The sequence below is a fragment of the Opisthorchis viverrini genome (assembly GCF_000715545.1).
Source record: "Opisthorchis viverrini unplaced genomic scaffold opera_v5_223, whole genome shotgun sequence".
NCBI classification, from domain to species: Eukaryota; Metazoa; Platyhelminthes; class Trematoda; order Opisthorchiida; family Opisthorchiidae; genus Opisthorchis; species Opisthorchis viverrini.
The window spans coordinates 452,823-476,202 of NW_008751880.1; the positions used below are offsets into that span (position 1 = coordinate 452,823).

A 23,380-nucleotide genomic window follows, 5' to 3' on the forward strand; every position below is an offset into this window, starting at 1 on the left:
CATCTGTACACAATTCGCGATTCCTGGAAGTTAGCGGTGTTTGCTCGGTTTTCCCCGTTTCGTGAGCTTCTTTGATTTCTTCGCACTCTTGGGTTTAGAAGCAGGCGGACGAAGTAGAAGTTCCAAAGGAGATGGGACGGAGCACTTTGAAGCCACCGCACCCTTTCGCTTCAACTGATGTTTGGCGAGAATCTTAGGATCAGCACCCTGTGGAAGGTTTGTGGCACCTTTTCTTGTCTTTTTGTCTGACTTGTATGCCACAGCCGTCTGTGACTGGGCGGAAGCTGGTTTCTTATCAATCACAAACTCGTCGGAATGTGATTTTATAGGAGTTCGATCGACTGTCTTTTTGATTGACTTTGTCGCATCTGAACGTTCCTCCGATGAAACAAGGTCCTCCGTCTCCATTGGCATAATAGGTGGTGAAGGTTTGGGCTGTCAAGAACGGAGAAATTCGGAGGATTTGGAAAAATTGCCAAGTGTTGAGCAGAGTAATTGAATCGATTGTCTACCACAAAAGAGGATTCTATGGTACTCAGTAATGTGCTTCATACGAATCTTAAGTGGTGGCCTATCGGATCCGGTAGCGGCGTGCGGTTTACAAAAGAATATTTAAGTGGCATATTTTCTTCCAGTTCTGTTCGTGTGGTTTATTCGTGACCTGATGTGAAAAAGAATGACGCGGCCCTGCTGATCTCGACAATTTCGCCTTTTCCTGGAGTCCTAAACGTAGACGCCTGAAGAACACTAAGTTCAAAGTAATCATTAGTAGGCCAAAGTCAGCCCATTTATGACCCTGCAAGGTTGAATTTATCAGATAGGGTTAACCCAAGCTAGGTCGCTGAATGCAACACTGGTAGCCTCTGTGAAACCCAGTGGCAGGTTGACTGGCGATATTCATATTACCAATGATGTCTGACTGACATCTTTCGTTGGATTCTCAGGCACAAAATGTACCGACAAATATGATCTGATGATATACATCAGAATGGCCAGCATAATAGGTTCATAGGTTCATTCACCTGACCAGAAACTTCGGCCTTACATTTTAGCGGCAGCCTGTGGGTCACCGTGGGTTCGCCACGGAAGAAGACAGAATTCGTACCGATGCTGGGTAGTGAGCTCAGTATCTGGCACTTAGAAAACATACGTGATAAGTAACCCATGGCTATAAAATACTGACCTCGATATCGGTACTACGGGGTTACAGGATATTTGTGGTATGAGACAGTCAAGCAGAACTCGCGTACATTTACAATGCCGGGTATTAGCCGGAAAATAAACCGGGACATTCATTCACCTGGACTTAGCGCTACAGTCATCAATTTGAACGGAACCAGCACAAAACAAACCACAATTGGAAGTCCACACAGGAGCTAGGCTAGGTTGTGAAATTAAGCCAGTGGTTTAGTTGGGTATTTGGCACACAAGGAAAGACTATAAGAACTTAGCTAAGATTTGTAACGAAGCTATGCAAGAGGAAAAATCGGTTAACATTGCGGACTAACCTTCTTCGAATTCAGCGCAAAGTTAACATAAATCGGCGAACCACGAATGAACGTTCCGTGCCGGGTTTCGAAGGCTTGCAAAGCGTCGGACGGCGATTTATATTTCAGAGTACAGGTTCTGCAAAACACGTATATTAATGAGCCTAGTGGTAACTGATACGTATAATGAGGCATATTCGCATCTAAAAGAAACACACCGAGTCGGTTTATCCTCAAGACTCTAGTGAATATCCTGGACAACGGTCGTTACACAAGGGTAGATTATAATCTATCTGAATCACGTGCTGCTGGACTTGATATCCTAAATTTGAAATGTGATCTGTTGGTCAAGAGGTACCTGATTCCATCCTGTCCTTTATCTTTTTGACAGCTCTTTTTATGGCGTAGGCAGCGAAGAAATACCACAATCCCTTAGGCTTTTTTAAGGTTACATGACAGCTACGCACCGAAATGGCGCCAAGCTGAGTATATTTATGAGGGTTCGCGTTATAGAGCACATTAGGTTTAGATAAGATTTTGGTTGCATCTTAGTATCCCTATAATGAAAAGCTGAGAAGCATTTCGTAGCGGTTTCAGTTGTGGGCCACATCAAAATGCAGTGTCACCGTACTGAGGCAGACGGCGCGAACGCGGATTGGCTTTGTAGATGTCCTGTTTGCAAACATGTCCGAGCCCCAGATTCCACCAACAATCGTTCGAGGGACCATCCACTATGGCCCTTGCACAAACAAAGGAACCCTGTAAGATAGCGCGAAGGATATCAGAAGCCGTTAACCTGGTCTTTGGATACAGGATCTGCCTAACCCACATGTCCACCGCTGAGTCCAAAAGAGATTGCGGGGAATACCACGACATTCACGTGATTTACTACACTTATAAAAGAGGAGTTCCGGACTGTGATACCAGTAGCGTGCAAACACCTTCTTGAAATCACGCACATGTCCAGCAGAAGAAAACTGCTCCGTAATGGAAAAATAGGAGTGGTGGTCCTCAGGTGAGACCACAATCGAGCATGTGTTGTTACGAACGAGTGGAGTGTGCACAAGTAGACGCGAGCTAAAACGAGATATCTACGTTTCAAACTACCTTACCTACTTACTCCATGCGAACCGCTGATTATTCACAATGAAGAATAAAGATTGTGGAGGGATACGCTGACGCTAAGTTACACATCGGAATTTATAACCGGGAGTTTGGATCAATTTTCAAACAGATTCAAGACATAACATACAATATCCGAACCATATTCAGCATGAATGAGGTAACACATATATTGTGCATTGTCTTCGCGATAATGTGGGAATTTACAGGTAAAAATGGACCTTAAGACAAAATATATGTAACGGACCTGCGTGACGCGAGAAACTTGCGGAGTACAGGCTTAATGACCGGCACGATGTATCCTATCAGTCAAACCACCTGAATTTCTGGTGAAAGCATTTAACCAAAGCATAAGACGCGGTGGTTCCATAAACGGATGAACGATCTCGAAATTCCAGTTTCTGGTGATCCTGCCCTTCCCTAACTCGCAAGATCACCTTTTGAAGGAGGAAGAAAGTGTTAGTGCCTGCTTCTCTTTGTCGGCTTCATAATGATTACCAATTGTCCAAATTTGTAAAACCTGTAAAGAATATCTTGGCAGGCACATCCTCCTCCCACGCCCATTCGCCCAGTTGAACGGTGCGTGTGAGTACCTACCCGGGTCTCGCGACTGTGAGAATCACGATTCAGTGATTCACAAGTCTATTGTATACCATGAATCTCAGTCATTTCCAGACAGGCAAATCAACTGATTATAACGGAAATGCTGCGTAGGCCAAATATCGAACTACCCCAGTTGATGGATAAACATAAGGAAAAAGGACGAGGAATGCGACGTACTAAGGGGGCATAGCTCTACTTGGCTAGAGCATCACAGCCAACAAAACTTAGGGCCCGTTAGCCGGTCGAAAAACAATACTTCATGCTTCTGATGTCTTCACTGAGGGTACCATTCTTAATATTTGTTCCTGATCGCATTTGCCTCCACTCAACGGAAATACAGCTACGCGGGATTTAAAAATTAGTTCTGTTCAACTTTAGATCTTCAGTTTCTTCCTAATCCTGTATATGTTAAATCCCGGGTCTAAACTGATTCAACATCGGAAATTTTCAGCGTGCCCGATATGGCTCCGATATTGTGAAATTAGCTCGTCTGTTACGTGCTATATCGATCATACCTGTCTACGGATTCCAACAAATGACAGCTTATTCAATATATATCACCTTGTTGAGTCCGGATGAAAACTCAAAAAGGTAAAAGACAACGTCCTAGTATGGGGATTACTCTGTACTAAGACAAAGCCAATCCACGCTCTGTATTTTGTTTTACTCTGTAGTGCACTTATCGCCAGACCAGAACTACGTTGCTGGATTGGAACTGGACTGAATGGCACTTCGAAAGAATTCTGCATGACGTGGAACATAGACCTCAATTCAAACTTCCAGTGTACTTTGAAGACTCTGAGCGATCGCTCACTTCCAAAGCATTTTAACAGTATTTCGTCGTATGTGGGAGACATCAACGCAAGAGCCCCTCAGTCTTTAATAGACTGTTTGTTCTTCCATTTGCTCACATATGTTCATCTGATCGTTTGCTTCTATTTGCTTTTTCCGTATCGACAGGGCCGTTGTCCACGAGTGACAGCTTCGACGCTCTCAGAACCCCGCATCAATGTGGGTGTCGGGCTGCAGTGTACAGACAAACAGTGCAGTGAAAAACGAATTTCCAAGCATCGGTGAAGACTGCCTAACCAAAGTACCCTGAGTTCGACAGACCACCGCCCCACCCTTGTGTATGTATGCAAAGCACACTTCACCTGGTCTTCACTTGGTCTAGCGCCTCATGAAACTCGGAAATCTACTTTTTGATCGCACAACGGATTCACCTTAGAATGTTTCTTTAGAGCACTTATATCATCCTCAGCCTGGGTGTTTCGGCTGCCTCTTCTCGAGTTTAATCATATCTTTGATAGCTAAACATCAGATTACTGCACGCCATTCGAATGTATTCTAAACCTCTCTACTTCACCTTCACTATTTTCATGGAAACTGATTATTTACACGAGCGTTTGTTTTATACGGTGGATTGTATGGTGAGATAATAAATGCTGGCCAAATGCCCAGGCATAGAAAATGTCTGTATCTCTTTGGTAGCTTTGTATATTATTGCTATAAAGAAGTGCGAAGTCAACCGATAATGGTCGCAACGGTTCTTTGAGTACTGCACTGTTTTCTACTGCTTGTAGATGCTTGTGGGTAGCAACGGTAATGCCCTAACGAATTTAGTCTATTAAACGCCAGCATCCTTTCATTTCATTCATTCATTCATTGTTTTTGGAAAAAACCTATCCAGCCCTTCCAAGTTTGAAGTGGTTGGTAAAACTTAGGTGATGAGTTATGTTCCCGTCGCATTGTGTCGCTCATTTGGTTACATGCGGGCTTTGTTTTCTAATGTTTAACCTCGAGTGATCATCAACCGCTTGAAACCAGTGGCAGACGTGTAATCCTGTGAGTAGTAACGCGAGACCATTAGCCAAAAGGTCGATGCCTTAACATCCATCTCGAGCCTCAGTAAGGATGAAAGACCTCATATGATTAGTTTTTGCTGATTAGCACTTCAACATGAATCTGGCAAATCCTGAAAGCATATGTATGCCCAATACAAACAAAAACTGCATCTACATCGAATAAATATGGGAGTTGGAGAAACCTGCGTTCCAGCGAAAATCAAAATATGGATTAAAAACTTAACTGGGAAGCCCGGGAATTGCATCGGAAGCAAAGAAGAAGACACTGGCAACAAAACACAGCTAATGAAAATGAATCCTCCGTTTGCTTAGGATTCGCTTAGGATTTGAGTGGTTTGAAAAGCAGTCACAGTGCGCTTTATCAAGCTCTTTAGGAGAAAGATCGGTGGTCTGTCCGATGGCTAAGTATGAACACATACAGATATAAGTGTTTCTACCCGATAATATCTCTACGGATGACATCGGTGCAAAAACAAATTAACTGCAGCTTTTACTTGACAGGCGATACGAAGATCAGCTAACACTCACCCTTTGCACGAACCGTCGTCGAAAAGGGACAAACGGATGCCACGTGCTTTTCGAAACACCTGACCCAAATCTAATCGAGTTGTTGCACGGGGCAAACGGGTCACGAATAATGTGTTCCAATCAAAATCACTCATTGTTCGGGCTTCTGGTCCATGCCAATCTTCGGCATTCGATCGACAGGCTGGAGAGGCTACGGTGACCTGCAGAGGCTTGGGGCCCAAAGATTTAGTGGTGAGTAGTTTCTGAGCTGCATCCATTTCAACTTGGTTCCGAAACTGTAAAAATGCATAGCTGTGCGAACACAGCGCAACAGGGAGTAAAACGACGAATAAGCTTGGGCGGGTTGGACAACTGTATTACGTGATAACGAAGTAATTTTGGGCATCTATTGAAACACATACAAGACTCTAGTTCGGTCGCCCAACTCGAACCGTTCAGGAAAATAATGTTGATGGTCGAGTCGTTTGAGAACTTGGAAATTTCGTTGCAAACGTTTCGTCGACGATCGACATATCACCAGTACGGTGGAGTAAAGCGGTGTGGAGTCCCACGGCTTTATCCACCGTGCTACCCGAAATATGCTCATATGCTTTCCAGAATGAATTATCCGTATTTGTAGCCCATATTTCTATTACAGACCGGTGGTCCGGGCAAAATGGCGCGAAGCTTTTCCAAAAACTTTTCTGGATAGACTGAACGGAAACAACTATGAACAGGTATTCGCTCAAACACATATGCTTATGTACAGTGGTTTTACACGATACAGACGATTGCATACCCAACCGCAGAGGCCTCTGCGTAACCAGAGGTGAGCAATCAGGAAGTGAGGAAAGAATGACTCGTGTTCTAAATCACCGCTTAAAAAACAAAAACATCAATGTAGAGGGAATCAAGCGTGAGAGTAGCAACGGCCAATCTCCTGCCTGTTTCACGATGTGAATATTGAAAGTAGCCAAATGAATCAAGCTTAAGGATTTGGGGATTGAAATTGAGGTACCCAAGACTACTACAACACACATTACGGCTATGGATGATGCAAGGCGAATGGAGACCTCGGGCAATGTAGTGGGATCGAAATGTCACAGAGCAGCCAAAGCATTTAACCCCAAAACCTAAGCGCAAGGCAGTGAATTGGTGCAGACATGTTACCACAATCGTAGTTTTTTATGAGATCCAACCCTTAACCTGGATACTGTGTTCACCGGACAGCTATCTAATAAATTGGCATGGGAGATTATGGGACTGTCATAGTAAAGTTCCCAATATAGCTCAACAGGTGGTTGAGTTACGCAAACTATAACAGCAAGACCAAGTCCACTCCTTTATCGGTAGATTCAACGATCTAGCAGTTCCAAGTCATATATAGGCATTACGATAAGCGAAATTCAACCGTATGTTGCTTGAGAATTCAGATGTTCTAAGTCATTGAACTGGCAGCAGAGAGTTAAAGATTAAACCAATCAGTCACGTTACCTGGATTGGAGTCCGTGAATAGGCCACAGTAATGATCAGAAATCCTAAAATACACGACTAAACCGGACGAACAAAAGCACTCTAGCAGTGCATTCAGTGCGCCACTAGCAGTATAAAATGACAACAATACATTCCAGGATTCCGCTATGAAACTATCGCCTTTATTCAACAGTATTTTCCCTAGACTGGTGTGAGCAATGATCGCTATACATGGCCAGTCCTGTCCTACAGACCCCTACCGTCGACACACAGGCCAACAAGATGGCATCGATAAAACAGTGATTAAAAACTAATAAAGTTTCGTAGTCATCGTGCATTCTCACGGCTAATGGATAAACCAAGAGTGCATTCGAATAAAAAATCACAAGCAGAAGAACCGCAAGCAAAGGGACAACGAATTACCCAGCCCCATTCTTCGTCGGAATCCGAATACTGATTGCGAGGGGACATAAGTCTCTCAAAAGTCCAGGGGGGCAAGGTCGCGGAATCGGCTGAATCTTCAAGACGTTCGTGTACATTTCAGCTGTGGGAAACAACCAGTAGAGGCTTTCAGCACTGTTATGATAAGGAAATGACTCATTCCTAAACAGCAAACAAATATGGCGTTGGGGAGGAATGATCTTCGTCAAGGCTTCCTCAGGAGAAAATATGGTTCACGTCAGAAGTGACTTGGAGTAATAAAAGGACCGGATTCACATGAACTTCGTTCCTAATGTGACAGGCTAGCCCAGTTTACTGGTGGTGATATAGTTTAAGCAATCAATGACAGACCTTTAACCAGTCTTGGTTTGGTGAATTCAAGCCTACCACTCAAGCTATTGCAGTGTGAATTGGGGTTTTAATCTATCTGAGAGACAATCTATCTGCTGAGACAAGTAGCAATGTCCGGTAGATCGGGTCCGACCCAACGATAGCGGCAGTGGAGAACGAGATTGAATGCAAGAGTTAAGCCCTGTACCTAAACTGATTATCCGTCTATAAAGGGGCATGTCAGGCGGCACGTCAAATCCCTCATCATATTTAGTTAATTCAAACGAACGGAGGCTCTGCGAGAGTTACATGTGGGTGAGTGATTGTACCCGACTCGAGAACACCAAAGTCCGTGAAAGGTGGAGCCACCCTAGGATTGATGGCATTCTATCAACCTGATACAGTAATCCCTCCGTATAAAACGCTCTTGAAGAAGGTAAAAACGATCCCTCTGAGAGAGGCTCTTAAATGAGGGAAATTATCTCCTTACGAACTGTGCATCTGCATTGAGTTGATAAGTGAGATCCTGTGACCATGATGACCTGATTCGCAATTTCGCCTCAACTAGGAAGATACAGTGTTGTTTTCGAGCACTTGGCTCACAAAAATCTCATTGATAAATGTGGTCTTCAAAGTAGTCTCAAAGATCCGGTTAAATGCGGTGAACGGTGGAGCTTCCCTGATGATTTTATCGCTCAGCGAAGTCAGGTATTTGGAATATCAGTACCCAAAGCGTTTTGTACATTGAGGTCGGGAGAGCAAACAAACAATCGATCATCTCAGCAGTAAAGTGGCATTCACACACGTTCTCTTGCTTGAACCGTCGTCTCATTACTGGTGCTTTGGGTGACTTTGGTGATTTTCCCAAGCGATGCAGTGTATTGCACCTTACTTGCCAGCTGATCTGTAACTTTGTTTTGCTTGCAGGTCATCCTATTACTGCTAACTTCAGTTATCAACGCCAAACGTCCTGCACCGCGAAATAGCCACGTCTTTAAGCCTTGCTGGATAAACGTTGCAATAAGAGGTTCAAAAGTTCTCACACGGAGCGAGCCCGACAGAAGAGTGATGCAGAGGTCAGGGCATTCACGAGACGACGGATGAGCGGCACTAGAGCCAGTCTTAAAAGTTAGTCGAAGTTGAGACAGGTGGTGTCAGACGGTAGTGCAGTTGATTGTCCTTCGGATTTGCGTACTGGCTGCCGTGACGGCTGTGAATTCTATGCCCACTGTCTATGGGGGTTGTCGACTCGTCGAGTCACAAAGCATCAGCATTCGCGGAATCCGTAATTTGGTCAACCCAGTTTTCTAAGCTACTTATGAGAATCAAATCGAAATCTTTCAGCTATAGAACCCTTCCTAGCTGCCATGCCACCCAAAGGAAGCTGAGAGCTTGGTGGTGTCAGACGGTAGTGCAGTTGATTGTCCTTCGGATTTGCGTACTGGCTGCCGTGACGGCTGTGAATTCTATGCCCACTGTCTATGGGGGTTGTCGACTCGTCGAGTCACAAAGCATCAGCATTCGCGGAATCCGTAATTTGGTCAACCCAGTTTTCTAAGCTACTTATGAGAATCAAATCGAAATCTTTCAGCTATAGAACCCTTCCTAGCTGCCATGCCACCCAAAGGAAGCATGAGAGCTGGAATACTGTCAGGTTGCCCAAGCCCAAACAGTTGGAGTCAACATGCTACTGTACGATCAACAGCATAACCAGTTGCAAGCCAACTTCTTGTTATCACCTTACTCTCACCTAATCATTCACCATCCCTATTAAACTCCCTATCCCTCTGGCTTTATTCGATCAGTAACGATACAGTTGTAATCGCACCCGCAGAGTTCCTAATGGGTCAGTCCCAAGAAGTCATGCAGCAATGGTGATTCAGCCAAGCTTCGTGTACGTTTGCCATTGAAGATAAAAGCAAGTGCATAATTATCAGGACCGTTTACAATGTGTGACCAAAGGCCAGTGTAGGTTGAGCTAAAATGTTGCCGGCAACGATGTACTACACAACGGCACCACGATTCATCACCCCAATTATTATTGCCAATCATTGCCAATATTGAAGACGGTGAAGACTTTAAAATCGATGGAGAAGACGGATTCTTTATACTAAGGACAAGGTTACGGATGTTCCTATACCTGACCGTTAACTTCCGGCCAATTGCGAACCAGTGGAAACTTAAACAGGTATTGATAGGGGGAACTAAGGTTGTGATTCACATGGTAACCCACAAGTACTTTGCCAGGATGACGTCCGCTGCACGGTTGGATGATTCCTATGAGGGAGTATCCATCCATTCCAACAAGAATACACAACAGATGAGAAACCATCTTCATGGGGATATGATCCATATTGTGGGAAACTTATGGGAAACGATTGTAACAACCTATGGCTGTAATGTGGTAGAGCAACCTGCGTGCTGTGTCTAACACAATGAGAAGCTTGCATTCTCACCACATACTTCAAGAAAGTGAGCATAAAAACATTGAGCCAGCTTGCTTCACTGGCATCACTCAGGTGTCTCGATATGTCCAGAACAGGGATCAAGTAGAATAAAACACAAACCATGACCAGTGTTCTCCGCCATCGACGTACTAAACGTGCACGCCAAACCGACCCCGAAAATACTATCTCGAACACTTCGATACATTTCAAAAGATAAGCAGAATCCATTGGAAATACAGCACTTATCCCACAAGAAACGCCCTAGTAGGATAAATTTTTGCGGCAATGAAAAACGATACATCCCACTTAAAGAGAGAACCGGTATCAAGGGCTTCAAACGGAGCAAACCTTGCAGACAATGAAGAGTGGATATCAAACGAAACAAACTGTGACACGTAGTAAGTGATAAGTAGCGTCCTGGATGATTAGCACAACTACAAACGAAGGAATCGAAAAACGGGACTTACCAAGTCGGGCCTTCGCCGCAGATAGCCTCTTTTCTTCAGTATCTAATAACGATACATAACCCTTGGTTTTTGGAAGAATAATTTTTGCAGAGACAGGGGGTTCCTTCAAAAAAAAAACGGAGCATTATAACTGCACCGTTTACGGCGACTAAGGTTGGTTGGTAGTATGAGATCATAAAAGTTCAATTGAGATTTCATCCCGAAAGTGAATTCGACCCATATTTTTGAAAATAAGAAGCACAGTGTAGCCCTTCCACACGGACTATAAATCTCAGCAGTGAGAACTTCAGGAAACTCTAGGGAGATTCTGACCCCAGAATTTGTGCTTGGTAGCTGCGCACTATAACATTAGGACTATGATACTCGTCACCTTCCGCGCAACATCAATGTTCCACAGTAATGCTTCGCTGCCGTACAACCATGATCTAACTGAAAGCATTACTGTGAAGAGAAGAATAAAAGTAGACGGGGAAAAATTAGTGCTGGCCTAGTAAAACCAATACCTGATGCCTTCATCTCCAGATACTCGTTGAGGCAATCTGGATAAAAACTGACAACAGGAACGCCATTGACATCGATTAGTAGCCACATCTTACGACGTCTCCAACCAGGCGCAGTGGGGATCACGCGGTTTCTATCCTGGAAGGTGAGTAGCACCGACAGTACCCAAACCTTTCGTAATCTCTTTCATAACCCTCTGTCAGGTCAAGGGTTGGCCGACTCTTTGCTTCTACCACTCTGAATTGGTCACGGAAAAGAGCACTGACTTTGACAAACGATGGTACGACACACGCAATGCATGACCTAACTGGCGCATCTTCTGCTGCTTCAATCGAAATCCCATTGCACAACCGAAAACTCGTTTTCTAATTGCCTCGTTAAAGACACGGATACCAACCCACATGAGCTATGGTTCTGAGACAATGATTGTCGAATACCTGAATACGTTTCAGTTTCGCTGCTCAGACAGATCGAGTCTCACAGTCATACAACAAAACAGCCCGCACTGTAGCTTGATACACATATCCCATGAGGAGGCGAGATGGATCAAGTGGTTAGAGCGCGAGTTTACTGACCAGAAGGTTCGTGGTTCGAACCCGACCTCTGCCTCTCGACTTCCCCTATCGAGGCTTGGGCAACCTGGCAGTATCTAAGCCCTCGTGCTTCCTTCGGGTAGCATGGCAGCTAGGCACCGGAAGGGTGTTACAGCTAGGAGATTTTTTCCCCACGAGAACCAGTGATACACCATTTTGACGCCATTGGTCTCTCAAATTAGCGAACGCGAAGTAAGCCTAAGGAGTCGTTAATTGACCTCATCTGTCACATTATAGTCGGAATCTGTACAAATTCCAAACTACGTAAGACGCTCCACCAATTTATATCCCTCTGATCTGGAGTAGTGGTGGCAGCACCAGTTTGGTTGATGTAGAGAACGTGAGCATCTGTAGCGTTTTTGATTACATTTGACAAGGTTACTTTTCTGCATAGCTGTTATCCGTGTTCAACAGATTATGCGTTTCGAGTAGCATCTGTAGAGAGTATATTATGATACGATACAACCACTAGCACAAGCAGCGACGATGCACGCAGTGAGGACGAAACAGCTGGTTTTGAAAAGTTTTATCCCATTAGGTGGTACCCTTCACAAATGCGTGTTCGGCGCACCCGGAACAGAAGAAACACGAGGCTTATGTGTTGGATTAAAGGTCGTAGGTTCCAAAGTTTGACCCCTTTACCTGATTGGCACCGCTGATGGTGAAACAGTCTTGTTGCACCCAACTTACAGAAAACACAACTAATGAAGTACGGGAAGTTGAATTAACTTACAACCGGGGCAGAAAAGAATCAGAACCTTACTAAAACCGTGAATAAAAAAGCAAACAAACGTAACAACCCATAAAACACTCATTTCAACGATGGGGCTTAGCTAGGGTTGAAAAGGTGGTCTGTTCATGCAGACATCAGGTAGGTAGAATGGGCCACAAAGCGTCTTCGCCGGTTTTGAATTAAAAAGAGTAGTGTTCTCCCGGAAAATAAAGAGGTGTAGTCTTTTTCTGAGTCACACGGCGCGCTGCTGGTACCCCTGGTTACGGATCCGTCATTGACTCTCATATTCTCATGAGCTATGGGTGGTGACTACGCCAGTTCGGGCAGCAAGCAACGACCGATTTATCCCAGAACCAGAAGCTCAACCTTGCAACGATACACACTGTCAGAACAAGGGGCAAAACGAACAAAGTATGGTTTGGTTTTCGTGACTACGGTCGGACTAAATACATGGAGGATTTTTATAGAAAGTAGAGTACAGTTCGAAGTTACATGTAAGTGTTCATGAGTATAGAAAAGGAGTGAGCCTGTTGGCTCCAGTAACCCTCTCTACCCGTGGACCCTTGTAGGCAAGCAAAGAAAGCTGGTTCTGTTCCCCAGGCTCCTTGTTCTGACGACTTTCACAAACAGTCCACCACTTGACAAGTGCTAATTGTGGCTGAGTTCACTCAACGCGTAGAAAAGAAGCAAAAAGAAGTCGTAGGTGGAAAAAGGGAAAGTGCAAATAGCCCAAACGATGCTGACTTACCTGGTCATCTCGTTTGGGTCGCTTGGCTTTGAAGTCCAGCTTTTCGGCCAGCTTCTGCTTGCGTTTTATCCGTTTGCGTTGTGTTTTCGTCGAAGCTGTATTCAACTTCGTATCCTTGTAGACAAAATTAAAAGAGATAACTAGAACAGAAGCATCAATTCAGAAAACGAAAGAGAGGGGAACATTCAGATAAGCATGGGACGGTTACATATTAGAAAAGCAGTAGTGACGCGCTCTGGAGAACGGGTAAATCTAAATTTCGTAAGATGTACGCTGTCTATCATCGAAGTTTTCCCTAAGTTGAAAAGGAATATCAAGTAAATATTCTACCGGCATAAGGACACAATCCGGTCTCATTAAGTTTTCAGTTTCTTAGTATACCGACAAGCGCCCCAGAGGGATACTTAGAAAGTGGCACTTACTGGTTGTGGAGACTCCACAGTAGCCGGACGTTTCTTCCCTTTGGATACCAAAGGCTGGTTGTCCGGTTCATCCTGAAGTGGTCCTCGCATTTCAAGAACACTCAATGTTTCATTTCCACTGACAACCATCTGCAACAGTATTAGTAAAACCGTAGTAAAAACCGCATTTTAGAGTAGTTTAGTACAACCTTTAAAGGTCAGTAGTCCCATTTATGGTGTTTTATAACTGAGAAGAGGAGCTTAATGGTTACAGCTGATGTTTATAGCCTCACAGCCGCATTAGAATATGAGATAGAGAGAATACCGTTCCAAATGTATGCAGTGAACCCCTGTTTGACTGCTAATCGCATGCCCGCCGAACACCGCGTGCAACTGCTAGCTCTCACATGTTGCCACAGAGAAAAACGGCGGAAGAATACTGCGGCGCTGTACCATTCAATAACCAACAGGTGAAGAAATGTGAGACGGACACCACTTACTGTATGGAATGATCTGAGATGCAGATGTGACTACCTAATAATAAGAAGAATCGTTCAGCTATGACATGTTTCCGGTGTCTAGCTGCCATCCAAAGGAAGCACGAGGGCTGAGATACTGCCAGGTTACCCAGGTCTAGGCAGAGGAAGTCGAGAGGTAGATGTCGGATTCCAACCATAGACCTTCCAGTCAGTAAATTCCCGCTATAACAACAGCCATCACGAGCCATATAGAGCGCTACGACCACTTAATTGACTATATCGATGTGAGGCAAAGAGATCCCGTTAACGTGCTGATCACCATTTTTATGCCTGAGACCGAATTTAATATGGAACACTCCGCTGTGTGTGCAAAGTTGTTGACGATTGGCTGCCTGGGAATCCAATCTGCAGCTACCATCTCTGGCCCGGAGAATCAGTAGCCTTTCCGAAGCGGCTTCAACTAAATTTAATCAATGAATCAATTTATCAGCGATAAATCATGTGCCACAGGTACAGTGGTTCCAGTTGCTACAGTTTCGGCTACCGGGGAGTGGGAGTATGTGGGACATAAGGCCAAGCCTTGGGGGCGATTGCATGTTTGGTCGGTTCGAGGACTGGGTAGCTACATATTGAATGGGATAGCTTTGATGCCCAAGGGCCACCGACTGCGCGATTGGGCGATTTCTTCCAGCGTCATTAACCATTGGTGAGTTCAGTCCCTAGGTACCCATACAGGGAAGCGGTAACAGTCTGCCTGTTGTGGCTTGCTGACGTCAGTGCAACTTATGTGTCGATTCCCTGCTTCCTGGTCCACCCACTATGGCATGACAAAAGGCATGGCAGTTTGAGACAACCCGTTATGGAGACAAAAGGAGATTGTTACAACCGTCTTCATAGGGTTATCTCAGAAAGTGTCGCAAGGTGGCGCTAAAATCTTCGTGCGTCGAGCTATAGATGCTCGACCAAGATTGACCAACATTCCGCCCAATCAGGGAATGCCATCGTTTAGTCCGCAGCCCGCACTTGTGTAATAACGGGATTTTCCTCAGCGTAGTACTTGGTCTGAAACTCCAAATCCAGCATTCTCGTTCAAAACAAACACCAAAAATGCACAACGTATATTAATGCCCAAACTCAGGTCAAGAGCACTTGTAGAGTGTATCGTATATAAAGTGTATGTCACGAACACATTCTAGAATTTCTGATGCCTTCTGGATGCGCCATTGGTAACCGGCATTCTTCGAATACTGGTTGGCTGTTGGTTTCAGGCTTTCGACCAATCAGAGCTCACCTATATGCACGACCGGCAAGCGCTTCGAACTTTTGGCTAATTTTGTGCGGGATAGGCTTCTCGGCAGTAGTAGTGCCTAACTGCGAGCGGCAAAGCGGTATGCGTGGATTTCCGCCTAACAACGTGATACATGCATCCAATCGATGTAATGTTCGATTATTAGGATCAGCTGGCCTACAGACAACTAATCCTTGAGAAAGCTGTCTTTGAGGTAGTGAGCATGCTAATTTAAGATCTGCTGACCTCTGATTCGGAGGTGTCCCAGAGTGTGACAATGATACACACCGTGACGAATTTTCGTTTGCCGGGTGATTCCATCCTGAATGTGGTGGTCATGGTCTCCGTCTACGTCCTTTTATCGGGTCGAAATTTACGCGAGCTCCAGAACTTTTCCCTTCTCTACGGCCCTATCGACTGCGCTTACTGCACCTGTGGTTCCGGTAGGGACAGTGGCGTAAATAGTGCGATTCATCACAATTCAACACGATGTGGGTGTTGTTCTTGGGGTTCGTTTGGAAACTGACTGCCTTTTGGAAGAACTTTGCATACCATGTCAGACTGAGAGAAGTGGAATGTCCAATCGTTGCAGCATCAGCCTTGAGATTGATAAGATGCTGGTGTTCGGTAACGGGCATCTGAGGCCTCAACTCTGGATCCTGTTCAATTAGACTCAGTAGTCAGGTCCCAACGTCTACACCACGTGGCAAATGAAGACCAGCCACAAAGATGAAACAATTGAATTGATCCTCGGTCATTATCCAGAGCTGAAAGCGCTCGCAGTCTTTGTTAAACAGAACTATATACATAATATTGAGACAGTGTTAACGGATATTCATTAAGGAACTCTGTACACCGACCAGGATCTTGGTATCTGCGGAACCAAGGTCGTGAAGGAGTTTGGGGACTACGAACCGATCATGTTGAACTGTCCCCAGTTTCCGCATCAACAATCGAACTTTTGGCTACGGAATGCATACGGATTCGAATGGGGGTTGTTTGTACAAGGGACAGATGTGTGGGTGGTAGCTCAAAGGTATCCAACAATATGTCCAGAAGAATCGAGTTATCTAATGTAGCCAGTGTAGCATACCTAACTTGATTCGCGTGACGGACCCATGTGGAAGACTGTATGTCGACTTCGTATATGACGTTACCCATGCGGCGCATGATGTGACTACGAGTCCATTTCTTCCCACCGCTACGACAGTCCCTTGCTAAAATGAATCACCAGGCTTACAGCTGTGAACGACACCCTGATGGCGGTTGAACTGACGCCCCATTTGTGTGATCCTTTAATGGGGGTGCGGGAGAGGTGGGCATAACACATTTATGGGTAAACGGACGCCCAAAAAGCGCTTATACAGGTGAGTTGTTGTTTGGCACAGTTGGGTTAGCTGTCGCACAGTAGCTTAAGGTCTCAATAATACCCGATGACGTTCCCTCACCATTAAGTTTTTGAAATGCTCGTTTGAAACTGTCGACAAAACCTTCGACTTGGCCGTTAGATTGACGATGGAATGGTGGCGAACTAACGTGGTGAATGCCAAGTCGATTGCAAAACAGAGCGAATTCCGCCGAGCTAAGTGCACAGAGGTTACCTGCCGTGCCGAAGTGACTGAAGATGCGATTGAGCTGCAAGACTGTGGAACGAGGAGTGATGTACTCCATCAAGATTATCTCCAGCTATTTACTGTAAGGTAGTGCGGACTGTTAACTGGTCCAGCAAAATCAATATGTAGATGCTACCGAGTATGCATAACTTCGCGCCAAGGCTTTCATGCGGTTGATGCCAGTTTTCCAAAATGAAATAGCTTTCACATTCGCATTTGCAGCTTGGCTGGTATTATAACGGGTTTACTAAGAAGGCTTCCGATGGGGACAATCGTCGATGGAATAAGGACAGAATGTCGCGTGTCACTGACGATGGCCAGCTTGTTCTATGGTACTGTAATACTTGTTGCAGCACGGGGTCACAGCTGGTTACGTCACGGGCCATTGGTGACGTAACCGAAAGGGCTTGAATGGATGCAGTGAGTACGATGCAAACTTCCGGTTCGATAGAAATGGAAGCAATAACTGTATCTTCTACCGGCTGTCATTGTGGATTAATCAGTCTTGATAAGGCGTCTGGCCAACGGTATCATAGCCGAGAATGGTCGTCCAGTGCTGGAGACTGTTTGCCGTGTATATCGGAACGTCTTTCTTCTAACCGTAAAAGCTGACAAGCTGAGATATGCAAGAACACCAAGCAAATAAAGTAACTCACACACATTTAATAACGGTAGATACACATGCATCTGCACAGGGAAATGAAAACGAAAAAAGCTCGTCGACGATAGTAAGTAGATACCGGTTTCGAGTAACAGAAGGTATAGGTCCTTTAAAATTGGTGCTGATTCGTTCCAATGGATGATTCGCTTTGATGAGCGTAGCAAAGGGTGGTTTGTAAAATTGCGGTTTGGCGGCGGCACAAACTGCATGTTCTGAAGTGATGTCTTTGACATCTTGGAGGAAAACGGTAAGTTTTCGGAAACAGAGCGATGCATGCGAGTAATTCCTGATGACAGGAAATCACGAATTTCTCTTCATTTAACACTGCCAATCACGCTGACGGATGAGTTACGCAAGATTTTCTCTCCCAGGTCTGTAGCTGGCATCGGAGCTAAAAGCGGTGGGTTCTATTTTCCATTAGATTTTATTGCTTTTTTAACCTCACTTTTCTGTGGCACATCGTACATAAAGGAAACCGACCGCTAGTCAATGATAAGCTTGAAAAATTTCCGAATGAATACCTTTTCCATCTACTGATAGATTCAACGATGGCGTATACCTCTTTTTCAATAGCAGTGATGCTTTTCGCCCGCTGTCAGCGTTATAGGAAAGAAGGCCACAGGTCGGCCGTTCTGTGCCAGAGATGCAGCAATGGCTATATCTGAGGCGCCTGTCTCGACTACCAAGAGTGGATTGTAGTCGACTGTCACGACCACAGCGTTCTCTAACTCCGTTAAATTTTTGAAGGACTGTAATACGCGCTCCGGTAAGGGGAGCATCTTTTCTGACGAGCACACTGATTTTGTCAGAGAAGTATGGTATCCACTGCGAAAAATGAGCAAACATGTCCCACTCGTTGATTGGATTTAGCATCATGTGGATGAGGGAGTTGATGAACAGGGTGTATTCGTTCACTGGTTTGATAATTCCTTTAGAGACTTCATAGTCGAGAAGGCGTATTTGTTTAACTGATATGATGCTTCTCTTGCAGTCAAGGGTGATTCCATATGTTTTTATTGCTTCATATAAAGATTCGAGGTTCCGGTCATACTCGCTTTGGGTAGCCCCACAAATAGTGACGTATTCAATGTAAGCGTATCGTCAGTAGTACGTTGTAAGCATGCAACTTCGTTCGTTACATCGAAAGGAATACGACGGAACTGAAACAGTTCTCCGCATGCTTCAAAAGCCATGTATCTTTCGCACTGATTGAAACTTCACGATAAGCACTCAACAGGTTCAAGGTACTAAACACGGCATGGAGGGAAATTCCTTCAATCATCTTACCCGATCGCGGTAACGGACAAGCATCTGGGCATGTGAGTCATTAATGGTTTAACTATAGTCCACTACCATGCGTCTTTTGTGGTTTGATTTTTTAGTGACCAGCAATTGAGCCCTCCAGGAAGAAATCGAAGGTCCAATAGTTAGCCAACTTCAGAGCGAATGAACTGTTCATCGTCAGGGTTATAACGTAGTGGCTTCGTGGCGATAGGCTTGCTATTAGATTAGGGATTAGCAAAGAAGAGGTGATCCAACTGCAGTAGAAGAAGATGAATGGACCTCGGCTCCCACCGGTGATTTCAATTTTGTTATGTAGACCAAGGACGTCGTGGCCTGGCAACACGTCAGCGCATAGATTGGGTAAACGGTGCCTTTGTAATCGACGGATGCGCAGTAGAAGCCGCTAGTTGAACACGTCGGAGGTAGATGCCATGGAAATCACATAATCGTTAGCGTACATCTTCCAGTCATGTGCGCGAACTACCGAACGAGATATAAAACTGCCCAAAATTCCTGTGTCTATGAAGGTATGAAGCGATATTCCATTTACGTTTATGCTGGTTACCTGTGGGACAAGCAGTTCAGGGCTGCGGCAGTCAATACAGAAGATAAAACAGAATTCGCCGTACAATTTGAGTGGTTTGATAGATTTGGATCGACAAACACGCTGAAAATGGCCTAGTTTGCCATATAATTAACCAACCGCTTCTATCGAGAGGGCAATTGGATCGTGGATTCCTGGAACGGCCGCAAAAATAACATATCTGAGAATTGACTGGCGAGAGATAAAGTGTGGAATCAAAGATGACTGCGTGTGACGGCGCAACCGCAGATGACTGTAAAGGTGCTGCAGCCGCAGTTAGTTACACGACAAAACAGAGCATGTTTGCGAGCCAATTATAATGACCTAGCCAATCCGGGTGCTTCGTCTAGAGTGGGTTCATTCTCCGAAAATAAAAAATCGTTCACGTGTAACACTCTTGCGATGCCTAGCTACCATGCCACCCGAAGAAAGCACGAGGGTTGGGATACTGCCATGTTCCACAAGCCTAGACAGGAAAATTCGAGAGGCAGAGGTCGGGTTCGAATCACAGACCTTAAAAAATCGTTCAGCTGTAGCACCCTTTCGGTGCCTAGCTGCCATGCCACCTGGAGGAAGCACGAGGGCTGGGATACTGCCAGGTCGCCCTGGCCTAGACAGGGGAAGTCGAGTGGCAGAGGCCGGGCTCGAACCAAGGACCTTCCGGTCAGTAAATTCGCGCCCTAACCACTTGAGCCATCTCTCCATCCTGAACCATCTTTCTATGATTGTAGCAGATTGAAGTCCGTTGATCACAGCATCATGCACACTTTCGTTTTGATGGTCAATGGTGGTTACTGCCTTGGAATCGCAATTTTTGGCCAAGGGCTTAAGCTTTTGAACAAACTGATAAACAGCCTGACTGCCTTCTTGTTTGCATGTTTGTAGAAGATGAGGAGCATGAATTATATTCTTAGGACAAACATACAACTTTTTAGGTGCACTGATAGCCGAATCGTCATCGGGAGAGTCAGTGGTGTAAACATATATAAGTACGTTCACAAAATGAATCAAGCTTTCGAGTTTCTCTGTTAGATTAGACGATTCGACAGCGTCCAGAAGCATTCGGAAGGTTTTGAACCAATGATTCCAACGTGTTGTATTCTGAAGAATATGAGTCTGTGTCGAAACACCTAGGTAGCAGCACCGGTTTAACTGTATTCTTAGACAAATGGAGTAGAGGGCCCGCTGGAGTACAAGAACAAGAGTGAATAGCGCAGAATGCGTAGCGATTTACATTTCTAAGAATAGACGTACATAAGCTGAAAGCAAAGCCGAAAACATGATTAACACGAAGCTACAGTATGAACACGCAAAATTGGTCATGAAAGTCAAGGATTTAAGTGCCACCTTAAGACATCAAAGATTCTGTGACGGCAGAAGCCTTGTTACAGCAGGAGTCTGGGGGGCGAGATTGCTCAGTGGTTAGACCGCGAATGTACTGACCGGAAGGTCCGCGATTCGAACCTGTCTAGGATTGGGCAACCTGGCAGCACCAAAGCCCTCGTGATTCTTTCGGGAGGCATGGTAACTGGCACCGAAGTCAAATTAACGGATCCGCGGTCACTAAATCCACTGCGAATATCCTTTATGAAATTGATCACTCTTATCTGTTCACCCCAGTTATCTGGAACAGTCTCTTTTTGCCAGACAGACACAAACAAGCTAGACAGGTCGTGACTGAGGGACTCGGCACCATAATTAATGAGGGCAGTTGGGAGATAGATATATGCAATAGGACAATCCACAGTCCACCTTTCCGTTGAAAGCCATGACTTCAGACTTTAAGTAGCAGGTGACTAACTGAACTGCTATTCGAAGTGCTATGCCCAGCGGTCCATACGTTCTGCTTTGCTGGATATCAGGGGGCATTTTGGTCCGTGGTAGTTTCGCTGACAAAAAAACTCTGAGAACCAGTCGAACGAATCAAGAGTGTTGGAACTTGCTAAACGGTCATGCACTATGTCTCCGTCCTTGGTTTCCTGTTCTGCACACTATGGTATATCAAAAGGCCCGGTAGCTTCAAGTAGCCCTTTAATAAGACCACACTACACAAAACCAACAGGGTATGGGCGGTTTTCTTGGAGTTCGCTTAGAATTTGATTGCCCTTTGGAAGTTATCTGCATACCATATCCGGCTGAGAGAATTTGGAATGTTTAATCATTGCAGCATTAGCCTTGAGATTGATAAGATGCTGGCGTTCGGTGGTAAGTTTCTGAAGCGTCAACTCTAGATCCTGTTCAATTCGATTGAGTAACCCGGTCCGAATATCTGCATCATGTGGCGACTGAAGACCAGTCACGAAGACGAGACGCTTGAACTGATCCCAAGTCATGGTACTGAGCTGAAAGCAGTAGCATTGTCTGTTAACCACATCAGCACAAGTGATGAAATCGTCCGTATTCCTTGAGACACTGATAACGAATATTGAACAAATTTGCCATCAGAATATCTGGACCAGGATCTTAACGATATCTGGGAAACCAAGGTCACGAGGGAGCCTAGGGAATATGGAATTTGTGAACTGATCATAATCAGCTGTACCCAAGTTCCGCAGCATCAGTCGAGATCAGCAGATCAAATTCACAAATGTCGGATTGGAACATCTCCTAATAGTTCTTAAACCAACGATAGAACGTTAGTTTAGACTTAACGCCGAAACTGAATTCAGTAATCGCGCTGTCACCAGTATCTGTGGAAGAAGTCAGAGGCCCAACTGAGTTGTGCCTGATGCGTGGTGTCTGTGAATACGATAAAAAGGTCTTTTAGCATATTCATAGACACACCACGCATCAGAGATTGGAAAGCCCCATTTGAGCTTACTCCAACTGCGTCACTTGCTGCTGTAGAATTACTTACAGTCCCTCTGTTGAGATTGGGATCGTGGGATCGGCTTTTGAAGCATTAATATGACATGCCGAATGGTCACAGAGCTGTTTCGGTTTCCTCGGTTTCCTGCCAGGACCACTATGGTATGTCAGAAGGCACAATAAATTCAGGACGCCTTTTATGGGAAATTATTACAACGATATCCCTAGGGTACCCACAGCAACTCCCATATCATGCTAGAATCTCCGTCAGGAGAAGAAGCGTTGAGCCAAGACACTCCATACAATTTGGCTAGCATTTTTACCAATCAGAGCAGGCCTTTGACTGGTCCGAAGCCGGCACGGATTCACTGGTTCGCAAATTGAAACACAGTATTGTAACGCATTTGAAACTCGAATGTATCTGCTTGCCCGTTTCTCATATGACCTTATACGTGCCCCTCCCTTTCTCTCTTCCCCCCAATTGCAGGTACCACGGACGAATCACCACGGGCCCTGGACAGGGAAGAGTACCCCGCTTGTACACCCCCTAACTGACCTTGACCCGACCCTGTACACCCCCTTCCTTCCGGTTTCGGTTCGGGTTAATACACGTGCGTTGTTGCTACACTCCGGTCTTCTTCCCTGTACCACCCGACCTGTGCGCATGTGTGCTGTGTATACTGTGTGGATTCATTAATACCAGCCCGTATATCTGCATATTTCAGAACTGACGTGTGCCGTCGCTACATCCTGTCGAACGTCGAATACCGCTGACTTCCTGACATCCCACGCTACAGTATCGAGGCTATTGTCCAAGTTTCCCGGGTCGCTTTCCTTCTTGTCGGTCAGTGGCTGTCGTTCACCTGAAAGGCACAAGTGAAAAAAGGGTGTAGCACTGCTCTTTATGTTCTCAGCGCGGGGCAGTATGCTTGCCAGCGCGAGGATT

The 23,380-nt window shown here is 45.2% G+C and overlaps 1 protein-coding gene across 1 annotated transcript; it reads right to left on the minus strand.

The window, feature by feature from the left end:
- T265_08527 (hypothetical protein) lies at window positions 1-13,989 on the minus strand (the record flags this gene model as incomplete). The annotated part of the gene is made up of 7 exons (XM_009174356.1): window positions 1-435; window positions 1,509-1,626; window positions 5,606-5,896; window positions 7,481-7,601; window positions 10,743-10,845; window positions 13,318-13,431; window positions 13,740-13,989. 7 exons carry the CDS (start codon window positions 13,866-13,868, stop codon window positions 31-33), a joined length of 1,281 nt encoding a protein of 426 aa, XP_009172620.1.
- Window positions 13,990-23,380: the final 9,391 nt, after the last annotated feature.